The 25,442-nt window shown below is 41.2% G+C and overlaps 1 protein-coding gene across 1 annotated transcript in view; it reads left to right on the forward strand.

The window, feature by feature from the left end:
* The window catches only part of LOC114686265 (phosphatidylinositol 3,4,5-trisphosphate 3-phosphatase TPTE2-like), a 51,711-nt gene extending 31,993 nt beyond the window's left edge, over nt 1-19,718 (forward strand). Inside the window, exons 12-16 of the mRNA XM_028860934.2 lie at nt 695-800; nt 5,949-6,040; nt 10,235-10,327; nt 17,776-17,846; nt 19,425-19,718. Of these exons, the coding sequence (XP_028716767.2) occupies nt 695-800; nt 5,949-6,040; nt 10,235-10,327; nt 17,776-17,846; nt 19,425-19,527 (465 nt within the window). The 3' untranslated portion in view covers nt 19,528-19,718. The remainder of the gene's footprint in view (nt 1-694; nt 801-5,948; nt 6,041-10,234; nt 10,328-17,775; nt 17,847-19,424) is intronic.
* Nucleotides 19,719-25,442: the final 5,724 nt, after the last annotated feature.

The following is a 25,442-nucleotide window of genomic DNA, read 5'->3' on the forward strand; positions in this document are numbered from 1 at the left end:
TCAAGCATGAGCACCTAAATCCGGGTCTCCGGCCCCCATGTGAAGGCCTGGTGGCACAAGTCTGGAACCTCAGCATCTGAGGAGGGAGGGAGGCAGAGACTGGTCACTCCATAGAGCTCACTGGCTAGCCAGTCTAGCTAATGGATATAAACTCCAAGTTTACCAAGAGACCTTGTGTCCAAAAAATAAGATAAATCTCTGGGAATTCTAACCTAGATTGGTCTTATCAACAGCAAATTCAAGGCCAGCCAGGGCTACATGCTGAGATTTTATCTCAGTGATGATGATGATGATGATGATGATGATCCAAGAAGATAAATAACCAGCACCAACCTCTGGCCTCCACATGAGTACCCACATACCTATATGCACATATACTATCTTATATATCATACAACACATGAACAAAACATGCAGCCCATATGCAAGGATTGGCTCCTTTCATGGTAGTTCATTCACCACAGCACCAAATTCAGTATTTTTTCTTGGTAGATAGTCACTTATGAGACAACATACATGAAATATGCCCGACTATGTAATAGCATCCTGCAATTGTTTCCTCGCCGTACCTGTATCTGACAAAGTCTTTGTAAAAAGGGGGAGGTGGGGAGGAAGAACAAAAGGAGGCAGAGTTAGTCCTGCTGACTTTGGACTTTCCATCCCCACTTAAATTGAGGTTTCTGTTGCTTTGCAGAATAGATACGTTAAATATTTTGAAAAACTGAAGATCAGCTACCAAAGCTGTCTCCCTCCAAGAACACTACTCGTGATAAAAAGATTCATTATTTATTCCATTCGTGGTAAGTGCTTTAGTTGGAATTAAAGGATTGGGCAGAAGGGCCGGTGTTCTCAGGTTTGGGGAGTAGCTGTGTGCTTACAATGCCTCACACACGAGCTCCTACCTCTGAAGTTGCCCACTGGCCATGGGGCAGCTTGTTGACAGCTCCTGAGTGTCCTCCCTCTCCTTCCCTTTTCTTCATCTGCTGGTGTAGGGTGGTTGGGGGAGGCATCTCTTGTCCCTTCTCATTGATTCTCTGACCTCAGTCCAGGGTAGATTTCAGGACCAAGCCTTAGTGGAGGGGCAGGGAGAGGAAATAGTGCTGAGTACCCGAGAACTCTTCTTTTCCATGTTTGCCCGGTAATTCTTTGTAGCCGTTAAGGGGATATAAAACACCACAACAAAGCTGCTTTCTCCTAACCCTCCCCATCTCATGTAGATCCAGGCAGAGAGGGAGCAAGGGCTGGCGCTTAGGAAGCCTTTTTCCAGCCCCGTGTGCTCTGAAACTCTGGCTGCTCGTCTTTGAGCTGGTTCCCTCCTTTGCCAACCACACGGGAACTTCTTTATAAATACTGGCATTAGTTCACCTCTAGTTCAGGGTTCATCTTGCAGAGGCATCCTCATATAATTTTCCCACCTGCCCTTTCAGAGACCCTTTTTTCTCATCACCTGATCTCTTCATTTATCCCCCTCTCCTTCACTGGCATCTCCGTTATGATGCCTTAAATACCCAGGCAGCAAATGTTGCATTTATTGCCACATAACTACTAAGGCTTATGCCAGACCAGGCTTATTCCAGTGTCTCCTGCCCTTTAGAAGTCCTTGGGTAGAGTCTGCAGTCTCTGATTGTCTGCAGTTGTGTGTTTAGGACATACACACACACACACACACACACACACACACACACCATTCCAAGGCTGAGGTCATTGGAAGGAGGGGGTGGAAAGACTGTAAGAGCCAGAGGTGGTGGATGATGGCAGGGAGACAGTGTCTTCCTAACATGGGGGAAATTGCACATGGGAACTCACAGTGGTTGTGTCAGCATGCACAAGACTAGTGCAAGCCCATGCCAGACCAAATCCCAGTGTGCGGAGGGAAGTTGGGCATGAAATCCTATGTCCAGCTGAGTAGCTCTTGGCGAGTGATGGCTGCCAGGAGAAGAGGAGTCAGTTTTCTCTGAGAGGTTAGCCTCCGGTAAGTCAACCCCATTCCAGTGGAAGACCACCGTTCAAGAATATCTGGAAAGTACAAACTAGTCTTGATGGGTTTCAACTAAAGAACAAATAGATACAAAGTAGAGTGGGTATGGAAGAGGTGGATCTGGGAGCGTTGGGAGTAGAAGATGAATATGATCACAAATTATGTGTAAATTCTCATCGAACGAATACCAATATTTTTAAAGAAGTTTCCGTGTGGTTGGCAAAGGAGGGAACCAGCTCAAAGATGAACAGCCAGAGTTTCAGAGCACACGGGGCTGGAAAAAGGCTTCCTAAGCGCCGGCCCTTGCTCCCTCTCTACCTGGATCTACATGGAGATGGGGAGGGTTAGAAGAAAGCAGCTTTGTCGTGGTGTTTTATATCCCCTTAACGGCTACAAAGAATTACAGTAGCAGAAATCCTCATCATCTTCCATGGAGCTAGTGGTCTGTTCTGGAATGTAAGAGGAGAGAGGCTGTGACTAGGATCTACTGTCACCCATGGAAGGAAGGAGACCTGGTAGGCTTTCCACCTCTGAGATACGAGAAGAAAAGGAAGCATCCGTTATCTATTTCCCCATCACTCTCCATGCCTCCCACATACACAACTCACTCTTAGACAATGTAGCAAAGCATGAATGTCTCACCCAGAAGAGAGGGGGCCGTGCCACTGCCAAGAAAGCCACTAAAGACACTTCTGAACCCTTAAAAGTCCATGTCAGCTAGGTAGTGGACCATGCAGAGTCCTGAGTGCTGGGTGCCATGGAAACCATTACCAGACACTAGCATCCTCCAGATGACCTAGGATGTCTAGCCTTCTAAGGAGCCACTCAAAATCATACCTAGGTGCATAGTCTTTGACATTTGCCCAATCATTCAGAAAGAAACCTTTAAGATGCAAATTAAAACTGCCATTGTAAGATTGCCTACATACATTTGTTTACTTTGGAAATTTTAAGGAATTCCTACAGAACTGTTTAGACTTCTCTCTTCCAGAACCAAACTTCAACCTATTGTTTGTGTGTAGATTTCGAAAGGAGCACTGTGAGTAGAGTCCTCCGTCCTAGCAGGAGACAGCTTGGGTGTGTAAGTGAGCAGCTGTCTGTGCCAAGCCCATTGTTAATGCTTCCTGGGACCCATAAGACCCAGTGCTGGCCTCACTTACTGTTCCAACCGCGCTTAGATCCCTCTTCCTCATCTGAGGGAGGGTAGATGCCACCTTGTCCAGTAGGGGATAAAAAGATGGTGGCAGCTATGCCCCCTCACCTCCTTTTTCATCTGGAAAAGAGATTTACACTGCCTTATTCTGCACCACAAAAGGCAGCGCCCTATGCTGATGGAACCATTTCTTCCACTAAGAAATATAAATGCAACTATAAAACCACACTAGCTAATGACAGACTGTTTAGTCCCTGAGTGTGTACTATGCCTCAGCTGCTTATGTGTGGTCAAGGGGCATTTAGTCTGATGAGATTTTAATGCATTTCTCTAATATGAACATTAAGAATAAAAATTGTTTCTTGAAAAGTCTAAGATTGCAAATGTTCTAGTAAATTCGAGTATCTCATCCATTGCCTTGACCTGATATCTAGTCATAAGATTACAATTCCCCTCAATAATAGTTTTACATTTATTTAAACCCTGGGGAGACATTGTTTATTTCACACTATAAAGTTTTATTAAAGATTTAGTCAAAGACCAGAGGAGCTAACACAAACGTACACGTTCATGGGAAGTCTAGTAGGGCGTTTCATGGGCTTGATTTCCTAATTTCGACTTAACATAAGGCTTAGGCCTTTAAAGACCATCTAAGGACGCTTCCTCATGAAGACCTGTGGACAGAAACTTGAGCTCATAATCCTAGTCTTAAAAAGAGGATTGCTCTAGATTTACAGAGTAGACTTCAGGAGGCCTACATGTCAGGTTAACATTATGGCAGTAACCAAGGCAATAACCAGTCTTGTTTTTGAATAAGAATAACTTTACCTTAAAGAATTTGGTCAAGGCTGGGCGGTGGTGGCACACGCCTTTAATCCCAGCACTTGGGAGGCAGAGCCAGGCGGATCTCTGTGAGTTCGAGGCCAGTCTGGGCTACCAAGTGAGTTCCAGGAAAGGTGCAAAGCTACACAGAGAAACCCTGTCTCGGAAAAAAACCAAAAAAAAAAAAAAAAAAAAGAATTTGGTCAAAATAGAAAGAGAATGGAAAGGTGTAAAAGACTTGAAAATAGATAAATATCTGTCTAGTGCTGCTGTTCAGGCTTAGAGTACCTTTGATTGCCTTTGAGCCATTTTGTAACTTTTTACTTTGAAGAAAATTGATGATTACAAATAATCTGTCCATAGAAACGGAAGTTAGTTGTGTCCAGTAGCTTGCACTTACTTGTTAAGTTCAGCCATTTCCTGCCTGCCTGTTCATGTGTGGTACTTTGCAAAACCTGTAACATTGTACTTCCTCTTCATTTATCAATTAGATAAACCCAAATTTTGGCAAAGTCTAAGGCAATGATATACTATGAAACTATTTCTGTAAAACAGAAAGGGACATATGTGTTCACATTTATGTGGGAAACAAATATTTGCAGTTGATTGGGTTAAAAAACTAATCAAGTTGCCTTGCCCAGCCTTAATAGAAGGCAAGGTGCTTAGCCTTACTGCAACTTGATACGCCATGTTTTGTTGATATCCATGGGAAGCCTGCATTTTTCTGAATAAAAACGGAGGAGGAGTGGATGGGAGGGAAGGCAGAAGGAAGGTATGGGGTGAGGGACTTGGAGGAGAGAAGGGAGGGGAAACTGTGATCAAGATGTTCACATATATGTGTGTATATATATATATATATATATATATATATATATATATATATATGCATATAAAACAAAAATTCCCAGCACCTAAAAAAATTAATAATATTGGTTACATATTTGGGGATGGGTAAGATGGAGATTTTTCACTGCATAGGATTTTTGTTTGTTTTACTTTTATGTTTTTAAATCTTTAAGATCCACTTACACAGTTTGCAATTTTTAAGTGTGGGAGAACTTAAGGGCTTCGATACATTCATTTTTCCTGTCATGTGGTAAGTATTTGACTTCATATGGTTCTATAATTTTTTTCATTTTATCGTCTGTATTCATTGTACATAATACTGTGTTACATAAAACATCTCCATACAAGCGCACAACAGTTTTATTTATTTTTTATTTTATATTTATTTCTGGTCAACATCAGTGGTTCAGTCACTGGAATGGAGCAGAGGAAACTGAGGCACGAAACCACAGTTCATGATGCTAATTTAGTAAGATGGTGTTAATGAAACCTTAAATATAAAAATATATATAAAAATATAAAGAAAACGATGTTAGATGGACCATCAAAAATGACTATGACTTTATTAGCATATCTGTCAAGGTAAAATATGGGGGAAAGTTGGATGGAGGCTTCCCAAACCAGGTGTTTGAGGGAATGATGAAGTGGGGGACCATTAGAACTCAGAATAGGGGAATGAGACCATTTATGTAAAGTTTATACGTAGTGCTAAAGGAAGTCTTAATATGGCCACCTTGTATTTTTTATAGAGAGAGATTGCTTTAAGAACTGGACTCAGGGTAGAACAAGAGGAATTTTGATAATTTTTTTTAAATGTCATGATTGGAAGTCCAAGAAAGTTTGCAAGTCACCATCCCTAGGTGTTTTTTTTTCCTAGAAAGATGAAACAATAGAATTCTAACTCTTAGAAACTAAATTACATGTTTTTACATGTATTTTCCCCCTCTCTCTCTAGCCTTATCAACTCTGCTTTAGGAGACAAAATTGGGTCTTTGAAGTCCTGCTTTTCAAAAACAAAATCTATACAAGGCCAGATGATTAAACATGGCCACATTGTTCAATGAGCTCATTGCTCTCTTCTCGAGCTATGGTGTCAATAGGAGAGCTGTTTGGACGTTTAACAAGTCTATATTCTTCATTTTTACTCAGGTGTTGGAAAAGGTGATGGAAGCGATCTACAAGTTCAAATAATAATGTGGCAGGAGACTGTATTTTCCTGTTTTTCTTCCAAAAATTGTATGGTAAGAGAAAACACATGAACTGAGATTTCTGGCTTTATTTTTGTTTTTGTTGGTGTGTGTATGTGGAGGGGTATAGGTGTGTGTCCTGGTGTGGGAGCAAGTGTGTGTGCCTGCTTGTGGAATCCAGAGGTCAAGGTTGGGTGCCTGCTTTAATGGCTTCCCACCTCATTTTCCCAGACTGAGTATCTACCAATCCTGGTGTTCACTAATTCAGCAAGACCAGGGATCCGTCTGTCTCCACATCCCCAGTACTAGGGTTACGGAGTGATCCTCCACACCCAACTCCCTGTGTAGGTGCTGAGGATCCAAACTCAGGTCCTTGTGCTTGCACAGCAGGCTCTTACCCAGCTAAGCAATTTCCCTAGCCCCGGTGTGTAATTGAAAACTCAGCATCAGAACAACATGTTCATTTCCCAAGCCACAAAGAGATGCTTGTTGCTCTCTGGTTACCATCCAATTTGGTGATGCTTGGTTTTGATAAAAACCAGAGCTTGCTTCACCTTGCTGTTCAAAATGGGTTTTGCAAGACATTTTCTGTAAATTTTGGCCCAGTCTTGCTTTATCTTTCACTTTCCCACAATGCTTAAGTGCATTCCCAGCAATCTATCAAGGTTTTAAGTTTATGTCTTGTTGTTGGTTGTTTTGGTTTTTTTTTAACTCTTGCTCTTTTGAGGGGCCCTGACCATCCAGCTACTAAATAAATACACACATGAAGGGTTATTCTTAATTATAAATGCCTGTTCTTAGCTTGGCTTGTTTCTTGACAGATTTTCTTAAGTTATTACCTCATCTGCCTTTTGCCTCTGGGCTTTTACCTTTCTCTTACTTCTGTGTATCTTACTTTCACTCTTACTCCGTGGATGGCTTGTCCCTAGTGTCCTCCTCTCCTTGTTCTCTTGCTCCTTCTTTCTCTCCCAGATTTCTTCTATCTACTCTCTCTGCCTGCCAGCTCCACCTATCCTTTCTCCTGCCTCACTATTAGCCGTTCAGTTCTTTATTAAGCCATCAGGTATTTTAGACAGGCAAAGTAACACAGCTTTAATGTACCTCAGGGTTTTGTTGTGTTATTTTTGTTTAGTTTCAGGAGAACAACAAACCTTCTTTCTTGATGTCTCCTTTGACCCAGTGTTATTTAATGTGTAATTTAATTTCTATGAGTTTGTTTTTATTAGTTTGTTTTGTTTCTGATTTTAAGTTTTATTGCATTGTGGCCACATAGAATGTATAGAGTTATTTCAATTGTTTTTGTATTTCTTGAGACTTGTTTTGTATCCTGGTATATGATCTGTTTTAGAGAAAGCTCCATGGGATGCTAAGTAGAATATATATTCTTTGGTGTTTGGGTAGAGTACTTGACAGATGCCTGTTAGGTCCTTTTGATGTCTGATGTCATATAATTCCAATGTTCCTCTGTATTTTTTATCCAAATTGTCCTTCTATTGGAGAAGGTGAGTTATTGAAATCAGTTATCTGTTATTACTGAGGTGATGTTAATCTGTGTTTTGAAGTTTGTAGTTGTTTTGTGTGGTGGTATTGTGTTCCCTAAAATATTGTGCACCCTAATAAACTTATCTGGGGTCAGAGAACAGAACAGCCACTAGATACAGAGGCTAAAAAATGGTGGCACTCGTGCCTTTAATCCTAGCATTCCAGAGGCAGAGATCCCTCTGGAACTCTGTGAGTTCAAGGCCACACTGGAAATAGCCAGGCATGGTGACACATGCCTTTAATCCCAGGAAGCAATGGGAGAAAGCAGAAAGGTATTTAAGGCTTGAGGACCAGGAACTAGAGCGGGTTAAGCTTTCAGGCTTTCAAGAAACAGTTCCACTGAGATTCATTCTGGATGAGGACTCAGAGGTTTCCAGTCTGAGGAAACAGGATCAGCTAAGGAATTGGTGAGGTGAGGTGGCTGTGGTTTGTTCTGTCTCTCTGATCTTCCGGCATTCACCCCAATACCTGGCTTTAGGTTTGATTTTATTAATAAGACCTTCTAAGATTCATGCCACAGTTTAGTTTTTTGTTTGTTTTGTTTTTAATAAAATTGAGTGCCTGGGAATTTGATGCATATATGTGTAGGACTGTAATGTCTTCTTGGTTAATTGTTCTCTTGATCAGAATAGTGTAACCTTCTTTATGTCTTCTGAATAATATTAGAGGATAGATTTCCTTTCTTTATTCAAATAGCCTGTGTCTTTTGATTGGAGAGTCAAGGGCATTTATACTTAACGCTACTATTGAAAGAAAATAAATGTGTTCGTTGCTCTCTCTCTCTCTCTCTCTCTCTCTGCTCTTTGTATAATTGTTTCTATCTTGTGTTCCATTGATTATAGCTTCATTTGTTTTCTTTCCATACTTCCCTGTTACTCAGGTGTGCCCTCTGTTTCTGAATGTACCCCTTTTTAAATTAAAATTTAGAATTTAATTAAAATGCTTTTCTTTTATTGAAATAGAATTTTTTCATATGATATATTCAGATTACCATTCCCCCTCCCCCAACTACTCTGAGTCTCCCCATCTCCCTTCCCTTCCAGATCCAAACCCTTTCTGTCTCTCTTTAGAAAACAGACAACTAAAGAATAGTTAATAAAGTAAGATAAAAGAAACCAGAGTAGAACAAAACAAACACACAAACAGAAGAAAAAGAGCCAAAGAAAAAACACGAGAAACACGTGACACACCCACATTTGTACACACAGGAATTCCCTAAATGCACAAAATTAGAAGCCATAATATATAAGCAAAAGGATCTGTAAGGTTAAAAAAACAAATAAACAAATGCCCTGACACAGCATTATGAGACAAAGAACCTCCAAAGATGCCATCAGTTCGTTTCGTGGTGGCAGTCTACTGCTGGGCATGGGCTTGGCCTTTGGAATGGTTTGGATCCCCAGTGAGACTCCATGGGAGAGAACTAGCTTTTCATTTGTAAGTGATTATCAACTGGAGATAGGTTCTCAGCTAGGGATGTGGGCTTGTGTGTATTTTTTCTCTCAGCTGGGACCCCATCTGGTGCAGAACCATGCAGGCCCTTATGCATGCTGCACATCAGCTATGAGGAGTTGGTAGGTCAGTTCTCCGGCTCTCAGTGTTGATTTTTATTTTATGTGTACAGGTGTTTTGCGTGCCTGTACATGTACACCATGTACATGCAGTGCCCAGAGAACCCAGAATAGGGCATCAGATTCCCATCGGTTACAAATGGTTGTCAACCACCATGTGGGTGCTGGGAACCAAACCCAAGTTCTCTGGAAGAATAGCTAGTATTTGTACCTGCTGAGCCATCCCTCCAGTCCCTTGGTGTTGATTTTTGACTGGATAGCTGGGGGTGATTCCAATCCAGTGGTAACCAAGAAAGTGTATGAATGGGACTTGCGGCTGGGCCTGCCTGGGATGGTGTACAAGCTTCAGTAGTCAGGCTATGCATAGGAGTGTGTGCAGGTGAGACGTCATCTGAAGTATCCACCAGGCCAGGCTGCTGAGTACACAGACTGTGCCAGCAAGGTTAGGCCTTGGGTTTGGCACAGCGGGGTGACGTTCTGTGGGAACTTACCAGGCTAGGTCGGCACAGAAGCCGAGCTCACAGAGCTAGGCCCGAGTGTTGGGGATGTTGTAGGTGGTTCATGCTGCAAGGAACTCACTAGAATGGGTTGGTGCAAAAGCTGTACACCCAGCACTAGACATCAGGTTTAGGGATGGCATGTGTAGTGCATTTTTTAAAAATAACTTATTTCTTTTATGTACATTGGTGTTTTAGTATCCTAGGACTGGAGTTACAGAGAGTTGTAAGCTGCCATGTGGGTGCTGGGAACTGAACCGAGGTCCTCTGGATCCTCTCTTAACCGCTGAGCCATCTCTCCAGCCCGCATAGTGCATTTTTAAAAAAGGCTTCAACATAGGAAAATGAGATGATGAATATCCAACGGTAATACTTTCTTGGTTGAGATCTATTATATTTAATAATGTATTTTTCAACAGTGTCCCATCAGGCCTTCAACAGATGTAAGGTTAATTTAAATAACTGAGTTACAATTTCATAGGAAGATTAATATCTACATATATATGTGTGTGAAATGACTGGACTTTGACATCAAGGATACTTGATAAATTTAGGATGTTTGAGGGAGTAAAAGTGGACTTCACTCTTATACATCTTAACCAAGCATATAGTTGTGAATTTCATACGTTTGTTCACAGATATTTCATGACGTTGAAACAGACAGAGTAATAATTGATGTATTCAAATGTCCAGCTCTATATGAGGATGTGAAAGTGAAATTTCTCTGTCCGGTGAGTAATGAAGACACACCTTGTTCTTGTCTGGTCTTTTTCTTTTGTTTTAGTTTTTTGAGACAGAGTTGCATAGTCCTTATTATCTAACCCAGGCTGGCCTAGAACATGTGATCCTTCTGCCTCAGCCTCCCAAGTGCTGGGGTTACAGGGTTGTGTCACCAAGGGTGACTCTTTCTTGTGTTGTGGTCTTTTTAATGATTTTGGTTTTGAATTTCCTTTGCTACAATTCTCAATAAAGGAAATGACAGATTGGGCTGGAGCGATGGTTCAGTAGTTGGGACCCTTGGCTGCTCTTCTGGTAGACCGGGGTTCAATTCCCAGCACCCAAAAGGCAGCTCACAACTGTCCCTTGAAAAAAGACTATTGATCCATTCATCTCTAGCTCACAAAAAAATTAAAAATTAAAAAATTTAAAAAAAAAGGAAATGACAGACATCAGTCCATGGCCAGGAAATTAGAGGAAAGCAACAAATCAAAATGAGACTTTTTTTCCCTGAAGAATATATATAATATTTTTGTTCATTTTATAAGTTCTATATAATAAGCACATATTAACTTTCAAATAAAATGGAAACATCTTGATTTGAAAAAAACAAAAATACTACAAATCAGTGATTATGTTTTTGTTTTGTATCTTTAAGATATGTTGTAGCCACTGGGAATTCAGGCATACGTCTTTAATCCCAGCACTCAGGAGACAGAGGCAGGTGAATCTTTATGAGTTTGAGGTCAGCCTGTTCTACATTGTGGGATCCAGACCAACTGAGCTACATAGTGAGATTCTGTCTCCCCAAATTCCAAAATGGCAAGCAAACAAAACACCATATTATTGCCAATAATTTATAACAGACTTTAAAATAAAGGTTTTTAACTTACCTTTGAATTGATAAACAATATAATCATTTTATTAATCTAATCTTGCCTTATGAAAAATGGGAATGTCTTCCATTGTCATTACTCAGAACATCTTAAGTTATATTATCAGCTATAAATACTATGTCTGGATATTTACTGCATGCAGCAATCTTTAAGCCTCACTAGTTTCATTTTTTTCTATAAAATTATTCATCTGAACTGCAAATAACTATGTTAGTCAACTTAAAATGTCTCTTCCTTTTTCATCCTCTGCCTGCTTTCTGCTAGCTACTTAAATTATAAACAGGTTGAAGCAGGTGACGTAGGTGGTTCCCATACATATAGGCTGGCTGCCTTGAAGAATGGAGCCGCTAAAAGCTCTGAATTCTCACTCCCGCAGCAATCTCTAACCAAAGATAGTATCCCAGTGCCATTTGTGAGGGACACCTACAGTAGCACCTGGGGACCCTTGAAAGATTACTCTGAGCCTTGGCTTTTTAGACACTTTGACCCGAGCTTGACCAGGATCCACGGCTCTGAGGCAGAAAGGAATTTTGGGACTGGCAAGTATGAATCAGAATTGGTGTTAATAAAGATATTACAATAGACATTCTAAAAACAAGGATCAGGAGAAAGAAAAGCATCCAGAAACAAAGGCTGGGTGCAGGCTTCTCTGAGAGTCACAGTGTCATTTTAGTAGTCTTATTTTGGTGGGCGTTGAAGGTATTATGAAAGGATTGTTTGGAGCCTAAATTATATAATAGGGTGGTTCCTGGGGATCATCTGACAGGATTACAATTGATAACCTCAGGAGTAGCAGAAGGTATGGTATCAATGTGCAGAAAGTGTCAGTCAGAAGGAATGATGCCCTTCCCTAGGTCGTATACATTCAGGCCTTAGGACTGGTCCATTGCTATCTTAACATACAGTATCTACATAAGGAAAGAACAAACTCTCTGTCAGCAACTTGTATAACAATAGAAACTGCTAGAATTCTTCCTTCCCAGCTGGCAAGAGGTTTCAACCAGGATGAAGGGTCTCCTTTCCCTTGTCATGTCCTCATATTTTCTCATCTTTCTTTCTGGCCCCACAAAGACCTTGGTAAAATACAGCCTTTGTGATCATCAAAGCCGTAACATGAAAAGTACATTCCAAAAATATAGGCATTTCTTTCTTTCTTTTTCTTGTCTTTTCAAGACAGGGTTTCTCTGTATAATAGCTTTGGCTGTCCTGGAACTCGCAGTGTAGCCCAGGCTGGCCTCAAACTCACCCAGATCTGCCTACCTCTGCCTCCCGAGTGCTGTTATTCAAGGCATGCGCCACCACCGCCCAGCAAATACAGGTATTTTTATCATCAGCTTTGTTGATGATTAATTATTCAGTGTAGCTTCTCCTTGCAGAAATCAGTAAGAAACACTTTCTTTTCCTTTAGATTTGTCTTGAGACTTTTCTCTGGAGAGTGGCTATAACTTTTAAGCTTGTTCTAATAGATTTCCTAGTGAAGTGGTTGTATATACTTACATGTCTTTCTCAAACTATTTCTTTGTCCTGGTCGACAGCCTAATGCCTAAGTGTCTGATCAGTGACCCTCTCACAGGAACCTGTTTCTATTGGCAGACGTCCTGTGGTTCTTGTCTGCCCTGTCTAGTTTATTCCTATAAAGATGGCCACTTTCTAGGCTAGCCCTGGAAGGAAGAACATTGTGTTCAGGTGTGCTAGGTAGGTATGGTGGAGATGATCACAGATCGCAAAAGATAATAACAGCAGCAGCTTTTCATTACTTGGAAGAATCCCAGAAAGAAGAGGGCAGCATGCCTCATGGGAACAAAGAAGAGCGCCACCTAAAGGCAATAGAAAGCGACCTCACTCAATATAACCTCTAGTTCCATCCCCTTTTGTGCAAAGTCCATGATTTCATTTTATCTAAACATCTGGACAGAATTCCATAGTGTGTATGTGCCACATTTTCACTAACCATTTCATCATGATTTCATTTTTCTTAACATCTGGACAGAATTCCATAGTGTACATGTGCCACATTTTCAGTATCCACTTCTCAGTTGAAGGACCATTGGGTTGCTTCTGTTCCCTAGCTATTGTGAATAGAGCAGCAATGAATGAGGCTGAATAGAGCATCTGTGGAGTAGGACATTGAGTCCTTTGGGCATATGGTAGATTTATTTTTAGTTTTTTGAGAATTCACACTGATTTCCACAGTGCCTGCGCAGTTTACAGTCCCACCAAGAGTAAATGAAAGTTCCCTTTCTCCATAAACCATTTTGTTGATCTTTCCCGTTCTTACTAGGGAAAGATGAAATGTCAAAGTTGTTTTGATTTGCATTTCCCTAATTGCTAGGCATGAGAAACTTTTTTTGAGACATTTATTATCCATTTTTTCCCTCTTTTGAGAACTCTGTTCAGGTCCATGTTTTAAATGTCTTTTTATTATTGTTATTATTCTTCGTTTTATCGAGTTCTTTATATATTCTGGATATTAATCCTCTGTCAGATGTGTAGCTGGAGGAGGTTCTCTCCCATTCCAAGGCTTCCTTCTTTAGCTGTGCAGAAGCTTTTTAGTTTTCTGAAGTTCCACTTCTCAGTTGTGGGCCTTCATTCCTGGGCAGACCACCATGTTCAGAAAGTCCTCTCCTACATCTATTTGATGTGGGGTACTATGTGCTATTCTTGCACTTTCAACATTTCAAGTTTCACATTTAAGTCTTTGAGCCATTAGAGTTAGTTTTTTTGTGTAAGGTGATAGAGACAGGTCTAATTTCATTCTTTTGTATGCAGACATAGAGTTTACCCAGCACCATTTGTTAAAGATGCTTTCTTGCTGGGCAGTGGTGGCATGGTGGCACATGCCACGCCTTTAATCCCAGCACTCAGAAGGCAGAAGAAGAAGGATCTCTGTGAGTTCAAGGTCAGCCTGGTCTACAGCGTGAATTCCAGGACAAGCAAGATTACACAGAGAAACCCTGTCTTGAAAAAAAAAAAAAAAAAAGGATGCTTTCTTTTCTCCAGCCTTTGTTCTGGGCATCTCTGTCAAATATTAAATGGCTGAAGTTACAGGTGCCCATATTTGAGTCTTTTATTTTGTTCCATTGGCCTATATGGCTGTACCATATTTTTTATTATGGTTCTGAAATATATCTAAAATCTGGAATAATAATTCCTCCAGCATTGTTATTTTTCCTTGGAATGGTTTTGGCTATCCAGAGTCTTTGTGATTCCATATGAATTTTAGGATAGTTGTTGGTTTTTTTTCTATTTCTGTGAAGAATTGAGATAGAGCTTTTGCATGGGGTTGCATTGAATCTGTATGTAGTTTTTGGTAAAATGGTCATTTTCCTAATATTAATTCTACCAACCCATAAGCACAAGATGTCTCTCCACTTTCCAGTGTCTTAATCTCTTTCTTTGGGGTCTTTAAGTTTTCATTGTAGAAGTCCTTTACTTCCTTGGGTAGGTTTCTTCCTAGATATTTGAGGATTGTGAATGGGAGTTAGTCTTTTATCTCCTTTTCTATATATTTGTTAGCAGTGTGTAGAAAAGCTCTTGATTTACGCAAGTTGATTCAGAATCCTGCCTCATGGCCATGTTTGTCTTCTTCTTTCCCTGTTTGTGCTACTTTAATTCCCTTCTCTTGCCTTATTGCTCCAGCTAGTGTTTCTAGAACAATATTGAAAGGGAGTGGGGGCTCGGGAACATCATTTTCTCATTCATGACTTTAGTGGGATTGCTTCTAGCTTTTCTCCATTTAGGATGATGTGTGTGCGGGTTTCTCATATGTGGTTTCATTATGTTGAATTATGTTCCTTCTAGATTTACATTCTCTAAGACTTTTACCATGAATGCATCTATTGTCAAAGGCTTTTTCTGCATCTATTGAGATGTCCATGTGATTTTTCTATTTAAGTCCATTTAAGTGTTTTATTGTGTTTATTGACTCGCATATATTGAACCCTCCTTGCATTTCAGGGCTAAAGCTAACTGGGTCATGGTAGATAATATTTTAATATATGTGTGTATTCTGTTTGTCAGTGTTTTATTGAGCATTTTTTAATCTGTAGTTTGAAAGCTGTAGTTTTCTTTTTTTGTTGTGTCTTTTCCTGGCCTTGGAATTAAGAGTGGAGTACACCTTCTGTTTCTCTCTTATCATTTAGGAAGGATTGGCTGCAGATCTTCTTTGAAAGTCTGGTAGAATTCTGATGTCTATCCTCTGGCCCTGGACTATTTTTAAGCTGGAATTTTTTTTATATTATTATTTCAATCTCACTTATTATGGTTTAGGTTGCTGGCTTCTTCTTGGTTTCACTTTGGTGGTTTTTGCTAAATCCAGAAATTCATCCACTTCTTTTAGGTTTTCCAGGTTAAGAGAATACAGGTTTTTAGAATATTCCCTTATATAATTCTGAATTTCTTTGGTGTTTGTTGTAACATTTCCATGTTCCTTTCTGATTGTGTTAGGTCCTATTTGGTCTGTCAATCTTGTTTATGTTCTCAAATAACCAGCTCTTAGATTCATTGATTCTGTGTATTGTTAGGTGGTGTGCTTCTAATTTTTTTTTCATTTTTTAACAGTACAAATATCTGGAAAAATATAATACACATAAGTCACTACATATATATGTGTGTATATGTGAATATATGAGAATATATATGTGAGAGTAAATATGTATATGGGTTGACAATGCTTCTTCCAATAGCAAAAGACCAAAGACCAACTAACAAGAACCCCAACACCACTCATGAGAGTCCCAGGAAGTAATATGGCAGAACACAGAAAAGTATATAAGGTGTGAGGACCAGGAACTAGAGGTTTTTAGAAGCTTTTAGGGTTTTTAGGCAGTTCAACTGAGACCCTCATGGGTGAGGACTCAGAGGCTCTTCAGTCTGAGGATTTGTGGAAACAGGATCAGCTGAGGAGTTGGCGAGGTGAGGTTGGCTGTGGCTTGTTCTGTCTCTCTGATCTTTCAGCTTTCACCCCAATATCTGGCTCTGGATTTTTTCTTTTATTAATAAGACCGTTTAGGAATTTGTGTTACATATTTAACAACAATTAATGAAAACAGAGGCTTTGGATTACAAAAAGAGCAAGGAGAGTTACTTGGAAGACATGTTTCCTTCCTTCCCTTTCCTCCTCCCACCCCCTTGTATCTTCTCCCCTTGCACCCTCTCAAATGTTGAGATACCTTCTTCCACATTGTCACTGGTGTTGCCCTAGTTCAGGTCTTGTTTAAGCAGTCATGTTGTTGTGGTGCCATGGATGAAGCCTGCCTGTGTTTCTAAGAGACACATGTCGTCGCTGATGTCCTAGTCTTCTGGCTCTTACAGTATTTCTGACCCTTCTTCTCCATTGCTCCTTGAGTCTTAGGTACAGGAGCTGTGCTGTGGATGTGTCCATTGGAGCAAGGTGCTCCGGGGTAAGTTGTTCTCAGTGTTTTGACCAGTTGTTTCTTGTAGTTGTTGTTTTTTGTAATGATCTTGGTCTGCTACAAAGAGACGCTTCCTTGAGGAGGTATAAGAACTACACTCATCTGTGGGTATAAGGATAATTATTTAGAATGCAGTTAGGAAATATGCTGGTTTAGTAAAGTGGTGATACTAGGTTAATCTCTAAGACCCAATGACAACTAGCTCCAGGGAGTTGACTAGGTTTCCAGTACCAGCCATGATTATCTCCTGATGAGCGAGCCTGGCGTCTTCATTAGACAGTTGTTGGTTGCTGCCAAGATGGAGTGCCACTGTTGCACCCTAGGGATATGTTGCCATGTTCATGGCTGGGTAGGCTAGTGGTTGCTTCCCTCCCCTCAAAACATACATAGTACCTTCCAGAGGCTTTCAGGTCAGATTGAGCTTGGATCTTCTGAGTCCTGCATCCAAAGTCCATAGTGTCTTCAGCAATAGGGACATCCCTTCAACCTCTGGGAGGTAACCAATAGCAACAGCAACAGCAACAGCCTATATTGTTTGTGGAATCTCTGAGTCTACCCTGACCAATAATTTGAAATGAAAGTTTCTCACACTTGGTACTGTGGGTTTTGTTAGTCTATCGCTCTTGGTGGAGATGCTGTCAGCTCAAGCGGCATGATTTCATTTAAACTATATATGTGTGTGTGTGTGTGTGTGTGTGTGTGTGTGTGTGTGTGTGTGTATGTGTATACACACCCTTATAGGTACTATAAGTAAATTTAGGCTAATAAAAATAATGATTCCTATGGCTTTTCAAACACTGCCATTTTTAATGCATAAAAGTTATATTTTTAAGTTCAATTTATCTGTTTTATTTTACTTCACTGCACTAATCTGATATTTATATTTTAATTGAAATTACCAGCTAAATAACACATTCTAACACATTTCCTTAAAATTTTTAACACCAAGAGAAAGCAAGATTCTCTTGAAGCCTTCTTTGCGTCTTGAGTGTATCATTATAAACTGTAAAGTGTTGCATATTTAATGTTTGTGATGGCTTAATATGTTTTTACAGGAATAAGGGAAGAAATTTTAAACTCGTAGGAATCATTAGTTCTTTGTATCAGTTTTATGATGAAACTAACCTTTTTCTTTAACCATGTCTTTTTTAGAATCTTCCTAAATACTATGATGACTGCCCTTTTTTCTTTTGGTTTCATACAGCTTTTATACGAAAAAACAGGTAGGGATACAGTGTAATCCACCAGAACCAGCTTCGTGCTCCATGTATATATTATGACAAGGTTTATGCCAGCTGTCCTAAGTTCAACTTAGAGAAACAAAACAAAATCCTTGAGTCACCCCAATGCATTAGTCATCTTAATGTGGTTTTAAAATCCTTTTAGAGTTTGTTTGCATTTATTAGTAGTATGAAATACACATACAATACAATATACATTTACAGTTTGTGTTTCCTTTTGTCTTTTTCACGGAACTCAGTTCCATTAGCTACCCCCACCTCCACCCTGTTCCCCTTGCTTGGGACATAATGAGACTTGGTAAAGGTTATTTTCAATATCCGGCTGCTGCTCGAACCTCAGTGTTGCATTAGTCACAAGCACTGTGCCTTTGGACTGTAAGACAAAATGTATTATCCTTAGATGTGAATGTGATAGTAAATTCCTTCCATGGAAGGTTAATATGCATCCACTTAGTGCCTTGAGTTTGGCAAGGCCTTGAGGAGCGTTGGCTAACTGGCACCCAACCACCAAATTCCAAGTGCAATCCAGAGGTGTCCACAGCTTAGAAGCTGATTGACACACCTACCATCTAGGGCTGAAAGAAGTTAGAAAGCAAAAAAAAAAAAAAAGTTAGAAAGCATGGGTATTAATGAAATCACCTAAAATCATTCATGTGATAATTTCCCACTTAAATATAATTTATTAGAAAATCATTTATTAGAAATTGAATTGGAAATCTTTATTTAAAAAATTAATTGGATTTGAATGTTACTCCAAAGAATCTTCTTGTGGTCATGAGAACAAGGGAGAGACAGAGGCAGCTAGACAGAGAGAGAATGAGAATCCACTACAGGAGAAAAAACATTTAACTCAGTTGGTAGATGGTGTTGAAGTGGTTGTCATTGATCAGGCCATGAGTTAACACTGTCCTAATCTTCTCTTCAAACTGACCAAGGCCTGGTAACAATTCAAGCCTTGTAAGACACCAGAAGTGAACTTGCAATGCACATGATTTTGATTTGTAGTGACTTTGTTCTTGGTGGAGATTTTGACCATTTATTTCTGGATGTGCACAAACTTTGAATCACGAGTCTTTGTCCCTTCTAGTCCACGTTGATATAGGAGAAGCAAAGTTGGATCATTTTAATACTTTTATGAAGATGCTAAAGATGTTTGTAACATTTAATTTGCATATGGATAAGACAAACTGTTTATATAGTCAGGAGACAGCTGTTAGACCAAAACACAAAGCTCTTCGATTAAAGGAGAAGCAATGTTTTAATACTAGGTTTTACTACACATCTCTGGAGATTTCTCACTTAGAGAAATATCACTAATAAGATCATAAGAACCAGTGTTGAAGTATCAGTAGCACATCCTTATTATTAGGGTATTATTATTCATTATTATAATTATTAAGGTATCTTGGAGGGTTAGAAGGAGTCAGCCAACACACAGAGAGGATCTGAGGCTCTGATTGGTAGTGAGGTCTTTTCCCTGAAGCACCAACAAAGTAACCTATTGCATGGCTTTCTGTTAGCCTTAATAGAAAATGTAATCATTTTTTTTCTTATTCTTAGGCTTTATCTACCAAGAAAAGAATTGGATAATCCCCATAAACGAAAAACGTGGAATATTTACCGTTCAAATTTTGCAGTAGAGGTGTATTTTGAAGAGATATAGCCTGAGCTTATAGAGTAGCTGTTGAAGAAGTGCTAGTCCCCTTCTTGGATAGAATCATGTTCTTCCCAATCCAAGCTACATATGTATGTCTTCTAACCTATGTCTTTGATGGTATGTCTGCATTATATATATGTGTGTGTGTGTACATATGTTTCTGAGAAATATATTAAATGTATACAGGAAAAATAATATCAGTGGTCTTTTTTTTTTTCCTTTGAAGGCATATACAATATGGTCTTTTTGAGAGAGGGTCTCACTATATAGCCCTTGATGGCCTGGAATTCACTGTGTAGGCTAGATGTGAACTCACAGAAATCCACCTGCCTCTGCCTGAAAGCATGTATCACTGTGCCTGGCTGTCTTTGTACTATTTGGAACATACTGTACATAGGAATACTAGGTACCATTTTGAAGAACTTTGAAGCAACCAATCTTTCATGTAAATGCTAGGGACATTAACTATCATTTTGAAGAACCTTGAAATAACAGATCTTTCCTGTTTAAAAAAAAAGAGCTATATAGAAATTGGGTGTGTTCCCATCACACACACGTACTTACATGTTTCTGAACACGTATTTATTCTCTGATTTACGTTTGTAATTTGCCTCTACTTGATTCGTAGATTGATCAGATCGGCAGCAATGCCAACGTTTGGTGCTTTATTTGGGTATACATTTACCTGCATCCTTGTGTCTATGTGTGCCTGTGCATAGGTGTGCATGCGCCATAGTGCACACGTAGCCATCAGAGGACAGCTTGCAGCTTCACACGATAGCTGAATACTAGTTTTCCTAGCTAGAATTTATCATCTTGACATAGAATTATCTAAAGATGCAAAGTGTTTGGGGCAGAAGACTTTTGGGGCATGGTGTTACACACTTGTAATCAGCATTTGGGAGGCTGAGGCAAGAAGGTGGCCTTCAGTTCAAGGCCATCTGTGCTTCATAGCAAATGCCAGGCCAGCCTGAGCTACAGACACCCAGTCTCAAAGACCCATAAGAAAATTATCCTGGGGCTGGAGAGATGGCTCAGAGGTTAAGAGCACTGGCTGTTCTTCCAGAGGTCCTGAGTTCAATTCCCAGCAACCACATGGTGGCTCACAACCATCTGTAATGGGATCTGGTGCCCTCTTCTGGCCTGAAGACATACATGCAGGCAGAACACTGTATACATACTAAATAAATAATCTTAAAAAAATATTCAAAGTCTTTTTTTTAAAAAAGAAAATTATCCTAAACTTAATAGCATGTACTTATGTATTTTTAAAAAGTCATTATTCACAGTGAGGGGCTCAGCAGGGATGGCTCATTTAGTCAAGCACCCACTGAGCAAGCAAGCAAGCGTGAGGACTTGCGATCAGATCTTAGCGCCTGTGTAAGTCACAGCACACATCTGTAACCCCTGCACTGCGGGACCAAAGACAGGCAAACCTCAAAGGCTTCCTGGCTTGCCAGTCTACTCAGGCAGCCAGCTATGTTTATACCAGCATTGTTTGTAATAGCCAAAACCTGGAAACAACCTAGATGCCCTTCAACTGAAGAATGGATAAATAAATTGTGGCACATACACACAATGGAATACTACTCAGCAGAGAAAAACAATGACATCATGAGGTTTGCAGGCAAATGGATGGATCTAGAAAAAAATCATCCTGAGTGAGGTAACCCAGACTCAGAAAGACAAATATGGTATGTACTCACTCATAGGAGGATACTAGATGTGGAACAAGGATGACTGGACTGCTACTCACATCACCAGTGAGGCTACCTGTAAAACAGGACCCCAAGAAAGACACGGGGATCACCCAATGACGGAGAAATGGATGAGATCTACATGAACAGCCTGGACATGAGTGGGAGCAATAAACGGCGAGGGTCGAGGGAAAGAGAGCGGGAGATCCCACCTGGATCAAGAACAGAGAGGGAGAACAAGGAATAGGAGGAGACCATGGTAAATGAAGACCACATGAGAAAAGGAAGAAACAAAGTGCTAGAGAGGCCCACAGAAATCCACAAAGATACCCCCACAAAAGACTGCTGGCAATGGCCGAGAGACAGCCGGGACTGACCTACTCTGGTGATGGGATGGCCAAACACCCTAATAGTTGTGCCAGAAACCCCATCCAAGGACTGAGGAATCTGGATGCAGACATCCACGGCTAGGCCCCTGGTGGAGCGCCGGGAGTCTAATTAGCGAGTAAGAGGAGGGTTTATATGAGCAAGAATTGTTGAAACCAAGGTTGGATAAAGCACAGGGACAAATAGCCAAACGAATGGAAACACATGAACTATGAACCAAGGCTGAGGGGCCCCCAACTGGATCAGGCCCTCTGAATAGGTGAGACAGTTGATTGGCTTGATCTGTTTGGGAGGCATCTAGGCAGTGGTACCAGGTCCTGGGCTCGCTGCATGAGTTAGCTGTTTGAAACCTGGGACTTACACAGGGACGCTTGGCTCAATCTGGGAGGAGGGGACTGGACCTGCCTGGACTGAGTCTACCAGGTTGATCTCAGTCCTCGGGGTGGCTTTGATCTGGAGGTGGTGGGAATGGGGGGTGGGCTGGGGGGAAGGGGAGGGGGGCAGGAAGGGGGAGAACAAGGGAATCTGTGGCTGTTATGTAGAACTGAATAGTATTGTAAAATAAAAGAAAAAATTAAAAAAAAAAAAAAGAAACACCCCCATTTCAAAAAAATCCCCGAGGCAGACTTCGATAGCCCCAGGTAGTTGGCCGGGTTTCCAGCTGCAGGCCTGGTCTCCCTCTTGGTGAGTGGGCCGTAAGTCCAACTAGAGAGCCATTGGTTACCACCACAGCAGGTGTGACACTCCTGCACATTAGGGTTATCATGCCATGCAGAAAGCGTTCATCTCGGAGGAGAACCTACAACCACTACTTTACTCAATCAGCCTGATCTCTAACTACGTTCTAAGCATCTATCGTTATACACAGGCAAGTGCTGGCTTCACCCCTCGTGGAGGGAACTTCTCTTTGCCACAGAGACTCTTACAGAAAATCCTAACTGATCAGAGTGCAGAGCTGTGGAACCCAGTCTCAACAGATACCTCTACAACCCAGCTCCTGCTGCTAAGGCTCAGAGATCATTGCAGAAGAGGGGGCGAAAAAAATTGTGAGAGCCAGAGCACCAGGCAGTTTGCCGTGCGATTGTGTCTCCTAGAAGGTCACAGAAGCTGCGCCCAGGAAGCCTCATCAACATGGCTGCCTAAACAAGACCTGAACAAAAACAGCACTAACAGACATGCTATCGTGGACGTGAGAAAGCTCACCAGGCCTCATTCCTAGACAAAGAACCACAGGAAACTAAGGAAAGCTGAGAGCAGGAGAAATGGTCGTCCCCAGGGATGAGAACACCAATAGGTTATCCAGCGCCAAATGGTCAGCCCTGTAAACATACAAGTAGCAAGATATAGCTATCTCTCTATATGAAAATACATACATATGTACATATGTATACATATATGCATATGTAATATATATGTATGTATGTCAACAATTAAAGAAAAAGAGGCCATGAATTTGAGAAGCAAGGTGAGGGTACATGTTTGGAGGGAGGAAAGGGAAGATGGAAAATGATATAATGAGATTATAATATCAAAAAAATTAAAAATTATTTTAAAAAAATAAGGTGGAGAGCAATTAGAGAAAAACAGTCAATATCAACCTCTGGCGGCCACACACTCATGCACAGATGAGTGCATACGCACATACACCACACACATACAGTAAATAAATAAATTAACAGATAGCAGCTGTCTTAGTCACTGTTCTTTTACTGTGGCGAGACACCATGACCACAGCAACTCTTATAAAGAAAGCGTTTAATTAGGGGCTGGCTTACAGTTGGCAGAGGGCGAGTCCCTTATCATCATAGCAGGGAGCATGGCGGCATGAAGGCAGACAGGACTCTGGAGCTGAGAGCTTTACATCCCGATCCACAGGCAGCAGGGAGAGACACTGAGCCAGGAATGGGCTTTTGAAACCTCAAAGACCACCCCCAGTGATGCACTTCCTCCAACAAGGCCACACCTCCTAATCCTCCAAATAGTTCCACTCCCTGGTGACCAAGCATCCAATAGGAGCCCTCGGGGGCCGTTCTCATTCCAACCACCACACACGCAGAGGGAGGGAGCGATCTAATGGGGTGCTTCATGACTGCAGAGTACACAAGCACCATTTTTTTTTTTTTTTTTTGGTCAACTTGCCTACAGTAAAATTATTTTACATCAGGAAATCTTGCTGACAAAAGAATACTTGTTCCAATGCAAACAACACCTAGAAGTTTATTATCCATAAATCTTTAATATTCCTATTGGCCCTTAATATAAATATAATGTATCTAAATGAAACTCATCATAGACTCACATTAGGTTTATTTAATAGAGTACTCATTTCTTTAAACAAAATATCTCAAGTTCTAGTTTTGTCTCAAGTTCAATTGTACCCACACATTAAACCAACAGAAAAATAAAAAATTCTCCTTAGGTCTCCATTTTTCACTTCCCTTGTTTCTCACGATTTCTCTAGAAGGCCACAAATCTTCAAGGGGCAGACTATGAGAAGCCACACGGCCAACAGGGACAATATGAACTAGATCTCAGGCACCAGAAAGGGAGATGACGGCTTGGGCCGGTCCTCTTCCCGCAGGCAACCAACCAATCCTCAGGTGCTCGAATCCAGACCTGTGGAGATGAAGCAGCACTCAGCAGCCACTGGCCATACAAGGGAGGAAACTAAAGCAGACAGACAGACGGTTCTCCCCTAAAGTGCCAGCCCAGGGATGCTGAGGGGCACCCCTTCCTTTTGGGGAGCACTATGCTTTCCCGACCTTGTGTTGCTGGCATTGTGGCAAGAGGGCATGAATAAGGTCAGCCGACTTCCTTCAGCTTTGTAGGCAGAGTAGGAACAAAGCCTACTGTCAGCCCCTCTGGTCTTGGACGTACTGCAGACAATAAGATGTTGGTTGCTACATATTCCCTAGTTTAATAAAAATGTTCTTACTATGTCACGGTGCTTTCCCAATTTACACACCACCTACAGTCATTAAAATTCACAGACCAGGGGTTGGGGATTTTGCTCAGTGGTAGAGCGCTTGCCTAGCAAGTGCAAGGCCCTGGGTTCGGTCCTCAGCTCTGGAAAAAAAAAAAAAAAAAAAAAAAAATTCACAGATCGCCAGCTCCAAATGTAGAGGCAAATCAAGGAGTTATGGGCCCCAGGGCGAACTTCAGGAGGGTGAGCCCTGATATACTTATGCTGAGGTGCCTAATTAGTGAGCTCCTTCGGCCTCCCCCGTGACTAGGACCCTATGATGACAGCAGGGAGCCCAGACTTCGTCTCTGCTTCCTTAAGGGCCTCTGATTGGTGGAGGCAGAGAGACACTGGGTTCAGAGTGGTTCCATATCCAGGACCAGAAGAGCACCCTGGGTTCCTGCTGAGACCAGGTAAGAGCCGCTGTTGATTTTCACGAGAGCATGGCAGGGCAGCCCCTTGTCGATCATGAATCTAGCACAAGGGGAGGAAGCTCTTTGAGTGAGAAGGGAAGCTGGTAGGTACTCTGCAGCCCTTCAGAGCACTAACACTCCAGGCCACTCCTACCAACCCCAGAGTGCAAAATAACCAGCCCACCTAGAAAATGAATGGCGCCGGGCGGTGGTGGCGCACGCCTTTAATCCCAGCACTCGGGAGGCAGAGGCAGGCGGATCTCTGTGAGTTCGAGGCCAGCCTGGGCTACCAAGTGAGCTCCAGGAAAGGCGCAAAGCTACACAAGAGAAACCCTGTCTCGGAAAACCAAAAAAAAAAAAAAAAAAAAAAAAAAAAAATGAATGGCATTGCTGAGCAGCATGGGAAAACAAAGCCAGGATATCCATCCTGAAATTTCATCAAGAATGTAGAAGCCACACAAG

The sequence above is a fragment of the Peromyscus leucopus genome, chromosome 17 (assembly GCF_004664715.2).
Source record: "Peromyscus leucopus breed LL Stock chromosome 17, UCI_PerLeu_2.1, whole genome shotgun sequence".
In the NCBI taxonomy this organism is placed as follows: Eukaryota; Metazoa; Chordata; class Mammalia; order Rodentia; family Cricetidae; genus Peromyscus; species Peromyscus leucopus.